General features: G+C 37.3%; 4 protein-coding genes across 4 annotated transcripts in view; 2 read left to right on the top strand and 2 right to left on the bottom strand.

Annotated features, from left to right (window-relative positions):
- Positions 340-1,652, bottom strand: LOC104764103 (hevein-like preproprotein). Its single transcript, XM_019241547.1, has 2 exons — positions 1,166-1,652; positions 340-710 (listed from the first exon to the last, which is right to left on the bottom strand). The coding sequence occupies exons 1-2, from the start codon at positions 1,574-1,576 to the stop codon at positions 540-542; spliced, it is 582 nt and encodes a 193-aa protein (XP_019097092.1). The 5' UTR covers positions 1,577-1,652; the 3' UTR covers positions 340-539.
- On the top strand, positions 3,871-4,548 carry LOC109130767 (uncharacterized mitochondrial protein AtMg00810-like). Its single transcript, XM_019240778.1, has one exon. It carries the CDS (start codon positions 3,871-3,873, stop codon positions 4,546-4,548), a length of 678 nt encoding a protein of 225 aa, XP_019096323.1.
- LOC104764104 (auxin-responsive protein IAA16) lies at positions 6,444-8,575 on the bottom strand. The gene is made up of 5 exons (XM_010487556.2): positions 8,188-8,575; positions 7,392-7,663; positions 7,163-7,298; positions 6,983-7,044; positions 6,444-6,874 (listed from the first exon to the last, which is right to left on the bottom strand). The coding sequence occupies exons 1-5, from the start codon at positions 8,376-8,378 to the stop codon at positions 6,837-6,839; spliced, it is 699 nt and encodes a 232-aa protein (XP_010485858.1). The 5' UTR covers positions 8,379-8,575; the 3' UTR covers positions 6,444-6,836.
- The window catches only part of LOC104767329 (mediator of RNA polymerase II transcription subunit 14), an 8,290-nt gene continuing 2,574 nt past the window's right edge, over positions 12,873-18,588 (top strand). Inside the window, exons 1-7 of the mRNA XM_010491371.2 lie at positions 12,873-13,361; positions 14,141-15,166; positions 15,583-15,680; positions 15,758-15,932; positions 16,012-16,768; positions 16,849-17,861; positions 17,966-18,581. Of these exons, the coding sequence (XP_010489673.1) occupies positions 13,143-13,361; positions 14,141-15,166; positions 15,583-15,680; positions 15,758-15,932; positions 16,012-16,768; positions 16,849-17,861; positions 17,966-18,581 (3,904 nt within the window). The 5' untranslated portion in view covers positions 12,873-13,142. The remainder of the gene's footprint in view (positions 13,362-14,140; positions 15,167-15,582; positions 15,681-15,757; positions 15,933-16,011; positions 16,769-16,848; positions 17,862-17,965; positions 18,582-18,588) is intronic.

Below are 18,588 nucleotides of genomic sequence, written 5' to 3' on the forward strand. Positions count from 1 at the left end.
AAAATTTGTCAACCTTTTTAAATTATAAACATTTCTTTTTGTTATTAGTTTTATTACAAGTATTTCTGTTATCTATAATCGATAAAAATACCTTTCGACAACAACAAAAAAAATATCAACAAAACTACCTAAAGACTGAGGAAAGACGAGACAAAGTTTACCAACTTGCCATTTTCCAGTGAAAACGTGCACGTCTTTGCCAAGACCACCGTTGACAATACATATCTGATCTCGCGTCATTTTGATCCTAGAAAATTCGATATATAGGTCACCTTATCCATTAGTATTCCTTTATCTATAGTTTTTTTATTCAATTAATATCCTGGTAATAACATGCACTGCCGAAGAAGTATCGATCTTTCATATAATAATATCGGGAAGTTCCTTAATTATTTATGCGAAACATATATCCTAGACACAGAAGTCTTTATTGTATGTGTAGACCGATATAACACCTCGAAATCATTACATAATATCGAACGCGATCAGTGGCCGAAACACACAGATCGCTTTTAGAATCAGGCTGCCCAATGAGTTCATTAATCCCCACAATTAACAAACTGGTAGTCAACAATGAGATGGCCTTGCTGATAGCCATTACGATCGGTGTCTATTTGATTAAACATTGCGACATCCAAATCCAATCCTCCATTGCTACATTGGTCCACTATTCTCACCGTTACTGCAGCATTTGTTCTTGTGTTTCTCACCTGTATTCATTTATACACACCGCTGTTAATCACTATATTTATCGGTCATATATATATATAACAAGCTAAAGTACGATTTTAAAGTTGAAGTACATTATAATATCTTTTAAAAATGTATATAATAATTAATCAGGTTCTTACTGGATTTTGCTGAATTTGCATGTAAAAAAAAACATGCTAATAACAAGATATGAAAGTAAATTAAAAAAAAAATACTAATTGATCTGTTAACTTTGATCCTAATATTAAAATATAAAAAAATTACTAATTGATCTGTTAACTTTGATCCTAATATTAAAATAATCTGTCAAAATCATACTTATTTTAGGTATAAAAAGGATTTGGAAATAATATTTGAGGTGCCTATTTTTCAGTTAGTTTGGATTAAAAGCAGATTTAGTTGGATCATGTTCTATATAAAGATCAATTTAAAAAAAAAAGATAATTTAACATACCCTTAAGCATTTGCCGCAAGAAGCTTGACCACGAGGTCCAGCCGGTCCGCAGAAGGCAGTCCAGCCATACTTGCTCCGCCACGCGTACGGCTTATCAGCATCCCACGTGGAGCAGTAAGCACTCACGGCTCTCAGATCCCAATTGTTCTGCGCCGGATTGTAAATATGGTAACTGGCGCGTACGTTCTTGGCGCTCTCACCTGCACCGCTAGGTCCGCTACCCCCACAATTGCTCTGGCAGTTATTGGCCGGAGAACAATACTCTGGCGTGGTGCCGCAATACCCGTACTGGCTGCAGCAGATGTTACCGGGACAAGTACGACCACCAGCTTGACGGCCGCATTGTTGTCCCGCCACCGTGGCCGCGGTGTATGATAAAAGTATGATGGTTATGCAAAGTCTGATATTCATGATCGGTAGGTTTTTGTATTCTTGGTGGTCTAATGCATGTGTCTATATATATACATATGAATATATTATATATAATAGTAATGTTTTTCTTGTGATTTTAGTTTTACCCAATTGATTTAATTACATACGTTAGAGATAACGTGTTTAACCATAACCATATGCTATACGCATGAACGTTAAATATATAATACTACCTGGATATTTATTTTTTAATTTGTTGGAAACTGTATATATTACTTATGTTGTTAAATTTTTAAAATTGTAAGTGGTTTTAATTTCCTCTGAAATTAAAGTAATTTGGAAATTCGTAAACTTTTTAATCATTGGAAAAGACAATTAAACTAAAAAGTGATATAATTTGGAAAAAAAATCCATGGCATAAACTCTTATACGAGTAATTAAGATGGCGTGATGGATATGAGTGTCTAGAACCGTCGATATTCTTTAAACGGGAGCTTAACTGGTCAATGTCATATAATCGGACGGTGTAATACAAGGAAGCATTGTGTGTATACTCGTACATCTAGATACAGATGATGACTAATGAAACAGGCGGCTAATTGTGAATGGTTTTGTTCGTAGAAGAAAATAGCAGCCTTGGACCTTTGGTAGATAAGAGTCGCTCTCATTGACAATAACTATTGTATTGATTCGTTCATTTGACTAATCAAAGTCTACATGATCGATCCATTGATTTTGTCAATTTTGGATTATTTTAAGTATTTTTAATTCGCTGAGCAGCGTAAAATGGCTTCTATGGTGGTGGTGCGTAAAGAAACAATGGTTCCATACAACTCCTCGTAATAATTGTTTTGGTGACAATACAACAGATAAATTTTCCACTTTGACACCTAGAGAGGCCTCTGAATGTTGAATTCAGTCAAGTCAACTCGAGTTGTTTGTTTGTGGGCTTAATGGGCCATACGGGCTGGTTAAACGAAACTGAGCCCATATCAAGTCCGTTTCGAATTGGTTACAACTTACAACTTGCAAGGATAAACCAGCGAATAAGAGAGAAGACGAGTGGAACTGTGGATGAGTGTGTACGTTACGTACGTACGTAGGCCATATCATATATAGCCCACATCTTTGCCGATCCCCCTTTTCTCGCAATGATTTAAAATTCTAACTATGATTCTGCCCATATATGAAAGATTTATTTCAATTACATATTATTAACAATAGAGCCTCAAACGACGATGTTCTCCAAAAAGGCTCTAAGAGATTGAAGCCCAGCTCAAGTCCACCAGCATCCAAGCCCACTTCGCACCAACGGAAACCTGCAGCTGGACAAGACTAGAGAACATTCTAGAGAACGGTAAAGCCCCTGTTATCCTACTCTTCGCTCTTATGCTCACAACAAATTTGATCCTCGGTCTCTCAAATGCATTTTTCTCGGTTACACAGAAAAGTACAAAGGTTACCGCTGTTTTTATCCTCCCACGGGCCGTGTCTACTTGAGCAGACATGTGATATTTGATGAAGGATCATTCCCTTTTGCTGATACTTATGCTTCTTCACAACAGTTTGTTCCCACACCGTTGTATATTGCTTAGCTCAAATGTTCTCTTATCGAGACTCCTGATCAAGTAGAGTCTGAAACTGCTATAACAGCTCTAAGAGATATCGAGCCTCCTGCACTCACTACTGATATCGAGACTCCTGCATTGCTTCCTGCTACTGAGATTCCTGCAACATCGCTTTCAGCTCCTGAAATTGTTTCCCCTGTTTCTCATCCTGTTGCTATGGCCATTGGTGATGGGGAATGTACTGGGTGTACGACAAGCTTAGACCTTGTTCCTATAGGCAACAGCATTATCTCATCACCGACTCAGCCATTCACAACAGACTCCGCAGTTTCAAATGAGCAAACAACTGAATCCACTCATCCCATGGTCACACGATTAAAAGCAGGTATCAGTAAACCAAACCAACGGTATGCTCTTCTCTCCCACAAAGTATCTTATCCACTGCCTACAACAGTAATTGAAGCTCTACAAGATGAAAGATGGACAAATGCTATGGGTGAAGAGATGGGAAACTGTAAAGCAACCGGTACATGGTCCCTTGTTCCTCCTACACCAGATATGCATGTGTTAGGCTCCAAATGGGTATTCAGAGTAAAACTTCATGCAAATGGAAGCTTAGATAAGTTTAAAGCTTGATTAGTAGCTCAAGGTTTTAACCAAGAAGAGGGTATCGATTATCTTGAGACATACAGTCCAGTGGTTCGTACTCCTACAGTTCGAGCAGTTCTCCATGTTGCCACACTTTTAAATTGAGAACTCAAACAAATGGATGTTCGAAATGCATTTCTTCATGGAGACCTCACAGAAACCGTTTATATGAAACAACCTGCCGGTTTCATAGACAAAGATCATCCTGATCATGTCTGCTTACTACACAAATCACTCTATGGACTGAAACAGGCTCTAAGAGCTTGGTTTGACAAATTCAGCAATTTCTTGCTTGAATTTGGTTTCTTCTGCAGCATTCCAGATCCTTCCCTCTTCATATGTGCTAAGAATAATGATGTTATTTTTTTGCTTCTCTATGTTGATGATATGGTGATTACAGGGAACCCCTCTGCTCTTCTCAACAGCCTCCTTGAAGAGCTCAACAAACAGTTTTGGATGAAGGATTTGGGTCAACTGCACTACTTCCTTGGCATTCAGGCTCATTTTCATCCTGGAAGTTTGTTCCTTTCTCAACAAAAGTATGCTGAGGATCTTCTCATTACAGCTGCAATGGCAAACTGCTCTCCCGTTGCCACTCCTCTACCACAACAATTAAGCAAAGCTCCTAATCATCATAAACTTTTTGACAATCCAAAGTACTTCAGAAGCCTTGCTGGGAAGCTTCAATACTTGACTCTCACACGACCGGATGTGCAGTTCTCTGTTAACTATGTGTGTCAAAAAATGCATGCTTCTACTGTCTCTGATTTCCAACTCCTCAAACGCATACTCTGATACATTAAAGGCACCACCACAATGGGCATATCCCTCAGCAACAAGACAACTTGCAAGTTGCGAGTCTACAGCGACAATGATTACAATGGCTATCAAACAAGCAGTCGTTCCACTGGTGGTTTCTGCACTTTTCTCGGGAATACTCTCATCTCCTGGTCCTCAAGAAAACAGCCTACAGTCTCCAAAAGCTCGACAGAGGCAGAGTATAGAGCCATGTCTGAAGCCACATCTGAGATCACTTGGCTTGTGAATCTTCTTAAGAGCCTCGGCGTTCCTCAGTTTGAGACACCAAAGTTGTTTTGTGATAATCTCTCTGCCGTATACTTGACTGCCAATCCAAGTTTTCATGCTCGCACCAAACACGTTGCCACTCACTACCATTATGTTAGAGAGCAGGTGGCTTTTGGAAATCTCATTGTCAATCACATACCTGCAGCGTACCAACTCGCTGATATTTTCACCAAATCGCTTCCGCAACAAGCTCTCCGAAAAAAACTTGGTGTCGTTGTTCCACCTACTCCAAGTTTGCAGGGGAGTATTAACAATAGAGCCTCAAACGACGACGTTCTGCAAACAGGCTCTAAGAGATTGAAGCCCAGCTCAAGCCCACCAGCATCCAAGTCCACTTCGCACCAACGGAAACCTGCAGCAAGAGACAAAGTTCTTACACAACCTGCAACAAGTGACAAAACTGAGTCTCTTACACAACCTGCAACAAGAGACAAACAGAATGCTGCAGGTACGGAGTTGATCATGCAAAACAGGTTTGAGCTCCTTGAATCATGCGATGAAGATGCCAAGTGACAAACATCCCAATCACTACAGCTGGACAAGACTAGAGAAAATTCTAGACACTAGGTTAAACCTTGTGTAACACTATAAAAGAGCTTGACCTTTGTAACAAGAAATTAAGGATTGAAATAATAATAAAACAATCTTTCAAATCTTTTTACTTTCTTCACATATGACCTATAATATAATTCAACTCTGTTTTTCTATATCTATGTTATTCATAATTTGACATAGCCTACTTTATCTTTCGAATCAAGGCGATGTGACGGTGCTTGATTCACACCATATGAGCTCTCAAAATTTATTCCTTTGTGATATGATATTTTGTTTGCCGAAACTTCGCCAGCATTTTCCTCGCTAAAATCAACAACTCACAATTACTTTTATTGTGAAACTTGATTTCGTCTATTTGACTAAGTGGATCTTCATCTTAGAACACTTCTTGAATCTTTCACTTTCTTTTGTTAATTCGTACCAGCGTATTTGTTCGTAAGCAGCCATTTTTTTAACATCTTTTACAACCAATTGGTGAGTTGATCAAATTTTATCAAAAAAAATAGTTAAATAAAGATGTAATTAATAAAGCACTATCATCGTTCCATTGTTTGTTTTGTTGAGGCGATGGATGTCGATGACAGCGTAAAGCATCAATAATGGAGCATACATATTAAAGAAGACATTATTAATTTATTTAGAATACATTAAAGTATTGTCCCCCAACAACTCTACAGTCTACACTATCCACATGCTCTTGCCCTTTCCACCACCCACATCACCTTGATCTATATTGTAGTTTCTCATATATGTTTCAACCAAAAAACGTTAATTGTAACTAATTTTGTAAAACAAGTAAATTGAATTTTGGGTTCTTTGTGTGTATCTGTCTAATGTTCATTGTTGGTCTTGATCAAGTTCTATTGATACGAAAATACTATTCAACTTCAATTTGTTGTTGGTTCTTACGACTACTTAACCTTTTCATGGCATTTTAGTCCACTTATTGAAATGTTACTATTTACTAATATCAAAAATTAACAATAGTATAATTTTAAGATGGTTGTAAATGAAAAAATTAATGAGTTTACAATGCATAACATAACAAGTAATTATGAGAACTATAAACGTGAATAGTAATTTTGACACGTCAAAGTAACACATTAAGATGCCTTACGGACACTGACCATATAGACAACACGATAAATGCGTAAAAACAAAAATTGTTTTAAACGAAAATAGATGCAACCTAATAAAATATACATGTTTATATATATGCATATATATAATACATATAACAAAAACGGTTTTAAAAAAAAAATTAAAAATGTAATACATCACAATATTAATATTATTATAACTTATTAATATCATACGCAAACTCCCTGCTCGGAACAGTAGTTTCGAGCCGGTTTGGCTTTTCTCGGTTTGAGATATCCAACCGATCGAACCGGTCTTTCTTTCCTTTTTTGGGTAAGAACAAGAAATGTCGTCAAGAACTCTCAGCTTCTGTTCTTGCACTTTTCTAATGCCCTTGGAGCTGCAATTTATATAGATAGAAAATTTGTATGAGCAAATAATTACAAACTAAATCCTTAAAAACTTATAGTATGCACAAATCAATTTTAGATTTTTAAAAAATACTAACCAAGTCCGATTGCTTCTGATCCCTTCATTATTCGTATACGTTTGCATGAATCAACAAACATCCTAAAATAGAATCCAAACGAACCGTAAATAAATATTTGCACTATATATATAATTCACGTATAATTAAAGATATAAAATTAATGTAATTGGAAGATATATAAAAAAATTGAATACTCACTCCCATGGTACGTCTCCTACGAGCATCCAGTCACCATCTTTATCTTCATAAGTTGGAACATAATCTGATCCGTTTAGAAGATCGATCAATTTACTCTCGTTCAGAAAATCTTTCATTCCTTGTGGTCCATAGTTGCCTGAATATTTTTTAAAATAAAATTTAATTGACAAATATATAATAAAAAGAATTAGTAGATGTATAAGTTATATATTGACTTCTTTTTTTTTACCTATGGTAAAAGAGCTGAACATTTTGCTCAAGGCGTTGGATAGATCTTGGTAAGTTTTGTAGAGTTTCAGGTCGATTTTTCTTAGGTACGGTGCGCCGTCCATGCTAACCTTCACGTAAGCCGCAGCGGCACATGCGGAGGCGGATGAAGTGGCTCCACTGCTGCCGGGAGTCTTATCGTTTCCTTCAACGGCATCTCCGGTGATCGGTTTTTGGCCGGACATGACGTTCTTGCGGAAAGATCGTACCGGTGGCCATCCCACAACTTGTGTCCTGAAATTCCGTATTAATTTGTTATTATTATTATTTCTCAATAATATTTGTTAATTTCCTTTGTGAAAATGTTTGTAAATGATCTACTAGTTGTTTCACACGTGTCGGATGTTAGGTGGCTGTAGCTGTTCAAAAAACTATTTAAGCTTTTTGGTAGATAAAGTAAGATTCCATATGTTTTGTATTTTTCTTAATTCTTCCCGACCAAACCAAAACAAAGAAAAAAAATCAAACAGAACACTCAACCTAACTTGTATGCAAGGATATTTTGTTAATCACAACAAATACTATTTGTAAAACTATTCAGAACATGGAGCAAAACCAAAATAAAGCAATGAAAAATCAAAGATCTTACGAGAATCACTTGCATAGATATTCCGGGGTTCCCTAACCTAGCTAGTTAATCATGTTTAAGGCTTAGAGCGCATCCATCTCTAAATTATGACCGTTCTAGTATGCATAATCTAATTTTTCCGAATCTAGAAGCAAAAATATCAGTTGAGATTGGAATAAAAGTTTCTTACTTTGCTGGTGGTTTTACGACCTTCTCCTTCATATTCTCTAAATCAGCTTCGGAAACAGTCGATGAAAGATTCAGTTTGAGATCAACGGTCTCAGAAAATCCTCTTTTCCCATTATTTTTTACGGACATTTCTCCTCCGTGACTACCACCCGGCAGTCCTAACCTCAGCTCCGTCGCCTCAAAGTTAATCATATTTCTTTGATAATGATTATCAAACGAGTAACAAATCTGGTAATCCGACAACGAGTAAGAGATTCTTCGGCTTCTAGGGTTCTTTTGATATATAAAAAAAGTTAGAAGAGAGAAAGAGAGAGGATGTGAGATGTGTATAGAGAAACTAGAAACAAAGGGCTATATATTGGATCGTGTGTGGGTATAAAAATAAAATTATATATCAAAACTCATCATTGAGAGCGTGGTTTATTTGAACGGACGTGATACTGCCAGGTGGATGCTGGGATTGGTTGGACCGTAAAGAGTGTTGTCGGGAGAAGATGATGTCATGAATGGCGTCATTTTTTACCCTTGGGAATAATTGCGACCAAGCCAGTGGGCAAAGGCCAACTTGGCACAGTTTCTCCTTTCTGTTTCCAATTTATCCACCGAGAAATAAAATTTTAAAATAAAACTGTGCTGTATTATACAAAGTTAAATTACGAATTATGTTTAGTTTTTTTTTTTTTTAATTTACTAGTAGAAAAGGTATACATACATATAAATTCTTACAACAAAACATATATTTTTGTTAAAATAACAAGGAGAAAAAAGAGAAGAAAACTATTAATATCAATATATTAACAAAAGAGTGTTTTGTCGGAAAATATAATTTATTTAGTCGTGGACGTGATAAAATGGTCTATAATAAAAAAGGGAATAAAAATGACAGCTAAGACAATAAAGGACCCATAGATGGGAAAGAAATCGAAAGTTGTCAGCTTCAAACATGTGTTTTGATTCCATGGATTCGTTGTCCTTCTTCCTATGGGGTCCGCCATTCACAATGCCTATGCTATGCTCACCCCCTTTCTTTTTTTTTTTTTTTCCTTTCTAAATTGCTTAATTTCTCATAATTATATTAATGTAAATTGCCGAGCCGACAAAAAAAAATGAAAATAAATCAAATTTTGAATTTGAGATAAACTAAAAGTCCTGGTCTGCCATAGCGTTTTCGTACTCTGCTTCCCACCATGTGCATCTGTCTCAGCTCTACTAAGTTTATGGATTATTGAAGTCAATATAAAATTAGCGGTTATGTTATTCAATAAATTGTGAATAATTAAACATGATTAGTTATCTGTATTATAATGTGATTAGGAAACATTCCTTCCGATATGATTAGGCTGGATATAGTATAACGTTGGGAATAACTTTAACCTAATGCAATTTTCTTGTCTTTAAAAAAAAAGAAAGGAAGTGTTTAATGCTAACTAATTCTTAATTAGTATTATGTCTATTGGATTAAAATCTTCGGTGGGAAAGGCCAAAACATGAAACTATTCAACAGTGGTTAAGTGCAGTTGACGTGGTAATTTTTTGAATGAAAATCATATTGAACTAAAGGAATCTTATTGGCTGAGAGAAATAAAGACATCAGTTCCTCATAACCACTGTAAAATAATCGCTATAATCTATATACTTTCGTAGTTTTGAAGATTAGCTATTAAACAGTCTAATTACTTTCTCATCATTTTGTCACGCGCAATCATGATCATTATTCGATAATGATCTGTTAGTGCGGTATGATATGAGGATTGAGGGGTATCTATATATACAATATTTCGAGCACACAAGTTTTTACATATTGAAAATATATAGATATAATTAAATCTATAATATGAAATGTCAGTTTCTGTTTCATTATGTCAACATGTCAATCAGGGTGTAAGAAAGAAAAAAGTCCTCTATTCCATCAAACGCGATTACGTAAATGAGAAAAAGCCTTAAAATCATATAGAAGGCAAAGACTTCGAGTTTTAATGATATTATACAATTTTTTTCTCTCTTAAATGGTCAACCATGTGGGTATGGCGGGACATGTCATGCCCATGTCGTCAACCATATTAATAAGGTTACTAGCATTTTCGAGAAGGAGCATAATAATATTAGCGTCAATAGATAAATTGCTCCTTGGAAATTTATTAAAACATAACAAAATAGAATAACATAGCATAATGATCGTCAACATCATTTATTGATAAACATCATCATCATGTCCATGCATCATTACGATGGAAGAATCTGATCTAAAAATAATGAAGGCCAAATTGACAACGACTTCATCTTAATCTACATGCCAATTATTTTATAATTTAAATTGCTAATTAGTAATTACGGTGTTTTTATTACACTGATGAACATCGCGAAAATCGTTACTGTTTATAATACATACCCCTTCTCGTATAAAAAAGTCACATGTAAACGTGAGGACGAGGAGATAAATGGGTCCACCTGGGCCTGAAAACACCAACCCCTATATAACCAGCGATAGAGAGATGTATACATGCACCCTCCTCGTGTGGGCTGGGTCCAGTGAAAAAATCCATGTCTTGTATTTCACTGGCCAATAACATCACAGGTTCACTCGTGTGCAATGCAACCCTTCGACAAAGTATTAAATTTAATGCATGAATATGGATAAGAGTCAAATGTGTCTCTGATCGTCTTAACGATGTCAACGTCTTCCCCAACCTTACCGTGTCCTTGCAACTACCCACACCTCTTCCAATTTTTCTTACATTTATTTTTCCAATAGAACTGAAAGAGTATTAATTACAAACATTCATATCTGTCAGATACATCAAAAGTTACTTTTTCAAAACTTAATAAATCGCCGTTTGATCTTTGACATCAGATGGTTAAATAATAGTATTTTTTTCAAAAATCGTTCAGAAGATTTCTTTCAACCCGGGTATGTAACTTATACCTGAACGTTCGCATCTACTAATAACTAATAACCATCTCACGTCTTCGTCCATATGAATACGATGGTTTGGTTCAGCTTGGACACACTACTACCAAAATTATGTTTCTTGTCAAAATTAGATTGAGAAAAACAATTCTTATCCATAGTGCAAGATATTAGTTGTAATTCACTATGACTAGCTTTGATTAAGATATTCACTCTGGAATTTGGTTGAGTATTAGTTTATAATTTTTATTATTATTTAACAACAAAATGCTGGTGTTAGTTTTTGTTTTAATTCAGCTAAGCAAATAATCGAAGAAACTGAATGATAAACATTTCATCGGTTGTCTATAGGTCTATTGTATTATCAGGATATGTAATGCAATGCATACACGATAGGATAACATGCATGGCTTAGCCTTAAAGTGAAACACAAGCAAAACCATAGATTTATTCATGGGAACTGGTTGATATAAGTAGACCCAATTATATTAACATCTTCATAGAAACGGACCGCGCCACCACCGTGTCGACATCTGTGTGATATTTCACATCCCCGAGTGTACGGATTCACCGGAATACCGGATGTTAGGGTGGACATGCGTAGGAACGATCTGATGAGGATCACAAGGGATATCATGTCCCATTATTCGTGGATACCCAATTATTTTCCCAACCGTCATGTTCATGTTGCTTACGAACACAACATGCTATGAATATTAGCATAAACCTACGTGTGTGTATTTGTTCAAATAATTATGAAAGGAATGTATAATATGGTCTATTCAAAAATCAAAGCTATATTAATTTTTAATTGTTATTTACTTGAAAGGAGATTACGATAGAATGTTGAATTGACTGGTAGAAAATGGACCTATAGAATTCTTTTATAAGTAGTCCTTTTTGGACAAAGTAGTCAAAAGCTTTTTAGTTATGCATATGAACTCGATAAGTATAATATATCAATAGATTAAGTGTCATTTTTTTCCAATACTGCTTGGAAGTGAAAAACATTTTTCTATACAGTAATTTTCTAACACCAATAATTTGCAATTAAACATCATAAACTAGTTTGACAAAAAAAATAATCATAAACTAATAAAATCAAAAATACACAAAAAAAATTATAGACAAGTTTGTCAAATTCTTTTATAGACAACTTTTAGAATACATATATATGGCTAGGCCTTTTTTTGGCATTGGAATCGAAGAATATACATAAAACATTCTACTTGCTGCCCAACATAATATAAATCAGTTGGACAAGTGAGTAAGGCCTTGCTACCCATTCAAACTTCACAAAACCCTTCTACTAGATAGTCTGTTACTATTGTTTCGTGGGTAAAAAGAATAACGATTAGAAGCCTAATACCAAAATCTCAAATTGGTTTTTTACTAATTGAAAAATTGGATGTTTATTTTGTGTAACAAAATTGACATTTTTACAGTTTCCTAAGCATGAGTTAGATAAGATAAAAGTGCTTCTTGGGATTAGTTACGAAAAAATGTTTAGCCTTTTTACCGATCACACGGCCAATATCAACAACTACATAATCTTACTAGAGAGAGTAATATGCATTGATGATAAACTTATACTAGTACAGATTAACTTTTGAATGATGATGATGGTTAATGTCTGATTCAATAGTAAAAAATAAAATAACCATGGACAGTTATTATTATAGTGACTTACCGCTTACGTGGATAAAAGAGAGACCCACCACAAAAAAAAAAATAGATTTTCACCGTTTTAGAGGAAAAAAACTGCTTTAAGCCGATTTTGATTTGTTTCATTCTTTCAGAGTCCGTTTCAACGTTGCCTTCGTCTCCTCCTCCGCCTTTTCAATTTTAAACCCTTTTCTCTCTTTCTCTCTTTCTCTCTTGTCCGAATCAAATCCGATTTGCTGGAAAGAGAGAAGCTTTGTGCGCGTATTGGTTTGTCGTGGGTGGGGAGGAAGCCGGAGGAGAGAACCAAAGAAAAAAAAACCCTAATTTTTCTCGAATTGTGGATCTCCCAGGTTTCTGAATCGGGCGGTGGGGATTTTGTTTCAATGTCCGCGATGGCGGATTCAGGGAAAAAGACGGTGGATTTCACCGCTCTTGTTAGTCGAGCCGCAGGGGAGTCGTACCTTTCTTTTAAGGAACTTGTGGATAAGTGTAAGACGACGGAGCTTTCTGATACTGATAAGAAGGTTAGCATCCTCAAGTATGTCGTTAAGACTAAGCAACGTATGCTCCGCCTCAATGCTCTCGCCAAGTGGTGTAAACAGGTTTGTTTCTCTTTCTCCCAATCCCTTTTTTTTTTTTTTTTTTTTTTGTTGCTCCAAGTGAAAAGTTGGAACCTTTCTTGGATTTTGGAATATCTGATATGTTGCAAGATTAGGGTTATTGTTTAAGATCTAAGATATTAGTATAGTTTTGAATTTAGTTCAGTGGGATTTTTTTCTCTACAAGTGATGGATTGGCATTGAACGTGCAATCCCATTCGTGCCACTGTTTGACGTATGTGTGTCTCGTTGCAATTTTATGAAGTTATCTCTTTTAATAACTCTGGCTTATTGATTGAGCCAAAGTTTTTTCATAAAGTTGCAGCCTTTCTTACTTCTAGTGTTAGTTTAGTTTTCTAGCTGCTTGCTTACGGAGTGTTATAAAAGCTAAGAACTTTACCCTTGGTTTAGTTCACTTTCTCCATATACACCATCAGTGGACTGTTTAGGATACTGTTCGGTTGGTGCATCTTGTAGGAAAATCGTAGACTAACCTTTAAATTTATGTAGTCTCTACTGTTTTGTAGATTTTGTGCTAGTTAGAGACAAAGTTCGGTGGAACTTCACATTCTGTTAATTGTTCATATTATAAGAGAACTTGGGGTCTAGTGTCTTTGTGAAATTATAAGGCAGCTACTTTAAGATCAACGTTCCAATTTTTTAAAGTTTTAAGATTTTCTTGATTATTGATGCTTGCTTGTGCTCACTATTGTTACAGAGTAAGTACTCGAAAATTTGTTTTAGCCGCTTATTCACTTTTGGCTACACCTCTTTGGCTGCAGGTTCCTCTTATAAATTACTTTCAAGACCTTGAGAGCACTTTATCAGCTCATGATATATGCTTCACACAAGCTGCGGATGCACTGTTTTTCATGCATGAAGGTCTACAACAAGCTCGCGCTCCTGTCTATGACGTTCCCTCTGCTGTTGAAATTTTGCTGACAGGTTCTTATCAGCGCCTGCCAAAGTGTCTAGACGATGTGGGAATGCAGAGCTCTTTGGATGAGCATCAACAGAAACCAGCTCTAAGAAAGCTGGAGGTACTTGTCCGTTCCAAACTTCTTGAAATCACACTTCCAAAAGAAATAACAGAGGTGAAAATTTCTAAAGGTACAGTTACCTTATCCGTCGACGGGGAATTTAAGGTTCTTGTTACTCTTGGTTACCGTGGGCACCTAACCTTGTGGAGGATATTGCATTTGGATCTGCTTGTTGGTGAAAGAAGTGGCCCCATAAAACTCGAAGTGACAAGACGGCATATACTTGGAGATGATTTAGAGCGTCGAATGTCTGTGGCAGAAAATCCATTCACAATATTATACACGGTGCTCCATGAGCTGTGCGTTGCCATTGTCATGGACACAGTCATAAGGCAGGTCCGAGCTCTTCTTCAGGGGAGATGGAAAGATGCAATTCGATTCGACTTAATTTCGGATACCGGCACCACACCGGCGAACCAAGAAGGAGAGGCAGATTCTGTTAGTCTTCGAACGCCAGGAGTGAAACTTATGTACTGGTCCGACTCCGAAAAAAATTCTGGTCCATTCATTAAAATTGAACCAGGGTCAGATCTCCAGATTAAGTGTTCCCACAGCACATTTGTAATTGACCCACTTACTAGCAAGGAAGCCAAGTTTTCCCTCGATCAGAGTTGCATTGACGTGGAGAAGCTTCTGCTTAAAGCGATATGCTGTAATAGATATACCCGTCTTCTTGAAATTCAAAAAGAGCTTTTGAGGAATGCTCGAATTTGCCGAGCTCCTAGTGATGTCATTCTTCAGGCCCTCCTGGATGAGCCTGGTATTGAGGTAAAAAAGAGTTGAGTTTAGCTTAATATTGATATTTTGGTTTTTGAAAATTCAGTTTAAGCCCAGGTTAGAGGTACTTTAACACTAGTTGGAAGTTCTCTTGAATGTCAATAGCCAGATTTCTGTTTTCTGATGCATACGTTGTTCGCTTACCACTGTGTTTAGATAAATCCCTTACTAATTTTTCCATTGTTTCATGCTAGAGAACATGACATTAAGCTTTAATTGCAAGTTTATTCAGCGATGGTGGAACTTAGGTTTAGATAAGCTATATTCTTTTTGCACAATTTCAGTTGTCAAAAGTAGCGAATTTTCTACAATGCACATGTTCTATGGCCTAGCTTCTTTTAGCTCAGTCCATATATCTCTTACTATTGACGATCTGAATTTTTTGTTGAATTTTCTCCTCCTTTTAGGGAGCTACCGTGGTAGATTCTAAAGAACAAGTAGAGCCAGAGGTCTTACGTGTCCGAGCCTATGGATCATCATTTTTCACTCTGGGGATAAATATAAGGTATATTATTTACATTTTTATATTGAGAAATATCTTATTTTATCCTGGCCTTTCTGATTATATACTAATGATTGCAGGTCTGGTCGGTTTCTTCTTCAGTCATCCAAGAGTATCTTGACCCCCTCCATCTTGGAAGAATTTGAAGATGCGTTAAATCAAGGAAGTATAAGTGCAGTTGACGCCTTCATCAACATGAGAAGCAAAAGCATTTTGCATTTTTTTGCTGCCATTGGCAAATTTTTGGGTCTTGAGGTAGTAATATCTTTGCCTCAGCTTGTTGTTTCAAGTTCACTTTTGGAATTGTGAGTATTGACCTTCTTGTTTAATGCAGGTCTATGAACATGGTTTTGGTATAAGCAAAGTTCCTAAAAGCCTCTTGGATGGGTCAAGCATTCTGACTTTGGGATTCCCCGACTGTGAAAGCACTCACCTCTTGCTCATGGAGCTCGAGAAGGACTTCACACCATTGTTCAAATTAGTGGAGACTCAAATGGATGGTTCAGGACAACCTCAGTCTTTCAATGATCCGAGCAATATATTGCGAGTTAAGAAGATTGATATTGGGCAGATACGGATTCTCGAAGATGATCTTAACTTGATTACATCCGATGTGGTTAAATTTGTATCTTCATTCTCAGATACTGAGGCTATAAATCAAGCATCTGGACACCGTCACCCTGGATTGGTTGACGAGGCTTTGGCAGAAATGAGTGGAAGCCAGTTGAGTTTCTCTAGCATCGTAGATGACGTCTTTGGACTTCAGAAAGAGACAACTTCTCTGGTCTCAAGTGATGGGCATGGTTCAGTTCTCAAGAATTTCTCTGTTGTTAACGGCCTTGGAAAAGATCCAATGCTGACTAGCTATCATTCAGATTCCTTGTATAATCTGCAGGGTCCCTTACAATCTGGGTCTTTTAATATGCTATCAATTCCCCCTGGTAAAGGTTCAGCTATGAAGAAGATAGCCATCTCCAAATCTGAGCAGGAGTTATCCATGATACTGTCTCCATCCCTATCTACTGGGAATGGAGTCTACGAGTCAGGCTCTGGATTGGTCACTGAATCCTCATTGTCACCTCTTCCCGTATGTAAGAACCTTTTCCATAGCCTATTTTTCCCTTCATTGAACTTTCACAATATCGGAATTCCTAATTTATGTTATTTGCAGCTCAAACTGCTGATCTTGCAACTTCGTCTGATAGTCTTTTGTCGAGAAAAGGCCAGAAGTCCCGGAAACGTTCAGTTTCAGATTTGCTAAGATTGATCCCATCACTCCAAGGAGTGCAAGGTGTAGCTACTCCCAATAAGAGAAGAAAAATCTCTGAATCACAGAGTGAATTAGTGAAGAGTTGGAGCCCTGCATCACAGACCTTATCCACTGCCATGACAACTTCAACAAAAACTATTGGATGCAGCTATGGGAATCTTATAGCTGAAGCAAACAAGGGTAATGCACCTTCAAGCGTTTTTGTCTATGCTCTTCTTCATGTTGTCAGGCATTCTTCGCTGTCCATAAAACATGCCAAACTAACAAGTCAGATGGACGCATTGGATATTCAATATGTTGAGGAAGTGGGACTTAGAGATGCATTTTCAGATATATGGTTCCGTCTTCCATTTGCTCAAAATGATTCCTGGCAACATATATGCTTGCAGCTTGGTAGACCTGGGAGCATGTGTTGGGATGTGAAAATAAATGACCAACATTTCAGGGATCTCTGGGAACTTCAGAAGGGAAGTAAAACTACACCGTGGGGAGGCGAAGTTCACATTGCGAACTCATCTGATGTTGATTCCCATATCCGTTATGACCCTGAAGGTGTAGTTCTGAGCTATCAATCTGTAGAAGCCGATAGTATAAAGAATCTTGTGGCGGACATACAGAGGCTTTCAAATGCTAGAATGTTCTCTCTTGGTATGCGGAAACTACTTGGTATAAAGCCAGATGAAAAAACCGAAGAATGCGCTGGTATTCCTGCTATTAAAGGACCGGCTGGAGGGAAAGGCAGTGGTGAGCCAGTTGATAGATGGAGAGCCTTCAAGATTGAGGCAGTGGGATTAACAAGCCTGTGGTTTAGCTTTGGTTCAGGCGTTTTGGCGCGCTTTGTTGTCGAGTGGGAATCAGGTAAAGATGGATGCACCATGCATGTATCCCCTGACCAACTCTGGCCGCATACGAAGGTGAGTTGTTTGCACAACTTAAAAGTTACTCTTTTCAGGGGATATATATATTCTTACTGGTTATGAATATTTACCTTTTCTCATTATGAGTTATTCTTGTACAGTTCTTGGAGGATTTCATAAATGGAGCGGAGGTAGAATCTCTATTGGACTGCATTCGCCTTACTGCTGGGCCTTTGCATGCATTAGCTGCCGCTACTCGCCCTGCCAGAGCTAGTACTACTACTGGCATGCCTGTTGTACCCGCTACAGCGTCTTCAAGACAGTCAAATCAGATACAACAAACTCCTTCATCTCTAGCAGCTGCTAATGCTGTTGGCCAGTCTGCCTCAACAATTTCAGGAAATACTGTTGCGCCTTCTGCTGCAAGCCCACTCGGTGGAAGTTTCCATGGAGTTGCAATGCTAGCAGCTGCAGGGAGAAGTGGACCTGGAATCGTTCCAAGCTCACTCTTGCCCATTGATGTCTCTGTAGTACTCCGTGGACCCTATTGGATAAGAATCATATACCGCAAACGTTTTGCAGTGGACATGAGATGCTTTGCTGGAGATCAAGTCTGGTTGCAACCAGCAACTCCACCCAAGGGTGGTGCATCTATTGGAGGCTCCTTGCCATGTCCCCAGTTCAGACCTTTCATCATGGAACATGTTGCTCAAGAATTAAACGGTTTAGAACCGAATTTGACGGGTAGCCAAGGAGCAGCAAATCCCAACAGTGCAAACCCAAC

This window comes from Camelina sativa, chromosome 19 (genome assembly GCF_000633955.1).
Source record: "Camelina sativa cultivar DH55 chromosome 19, Cs, whole genome shotgun sequence".
NCBI classification, from domain to species: Eukaryota; Viridiplantae; Streptophyta; class Magnoliopsida; order Brassicales; family Brassicaceae; genus Camelina; species Camelina sativa.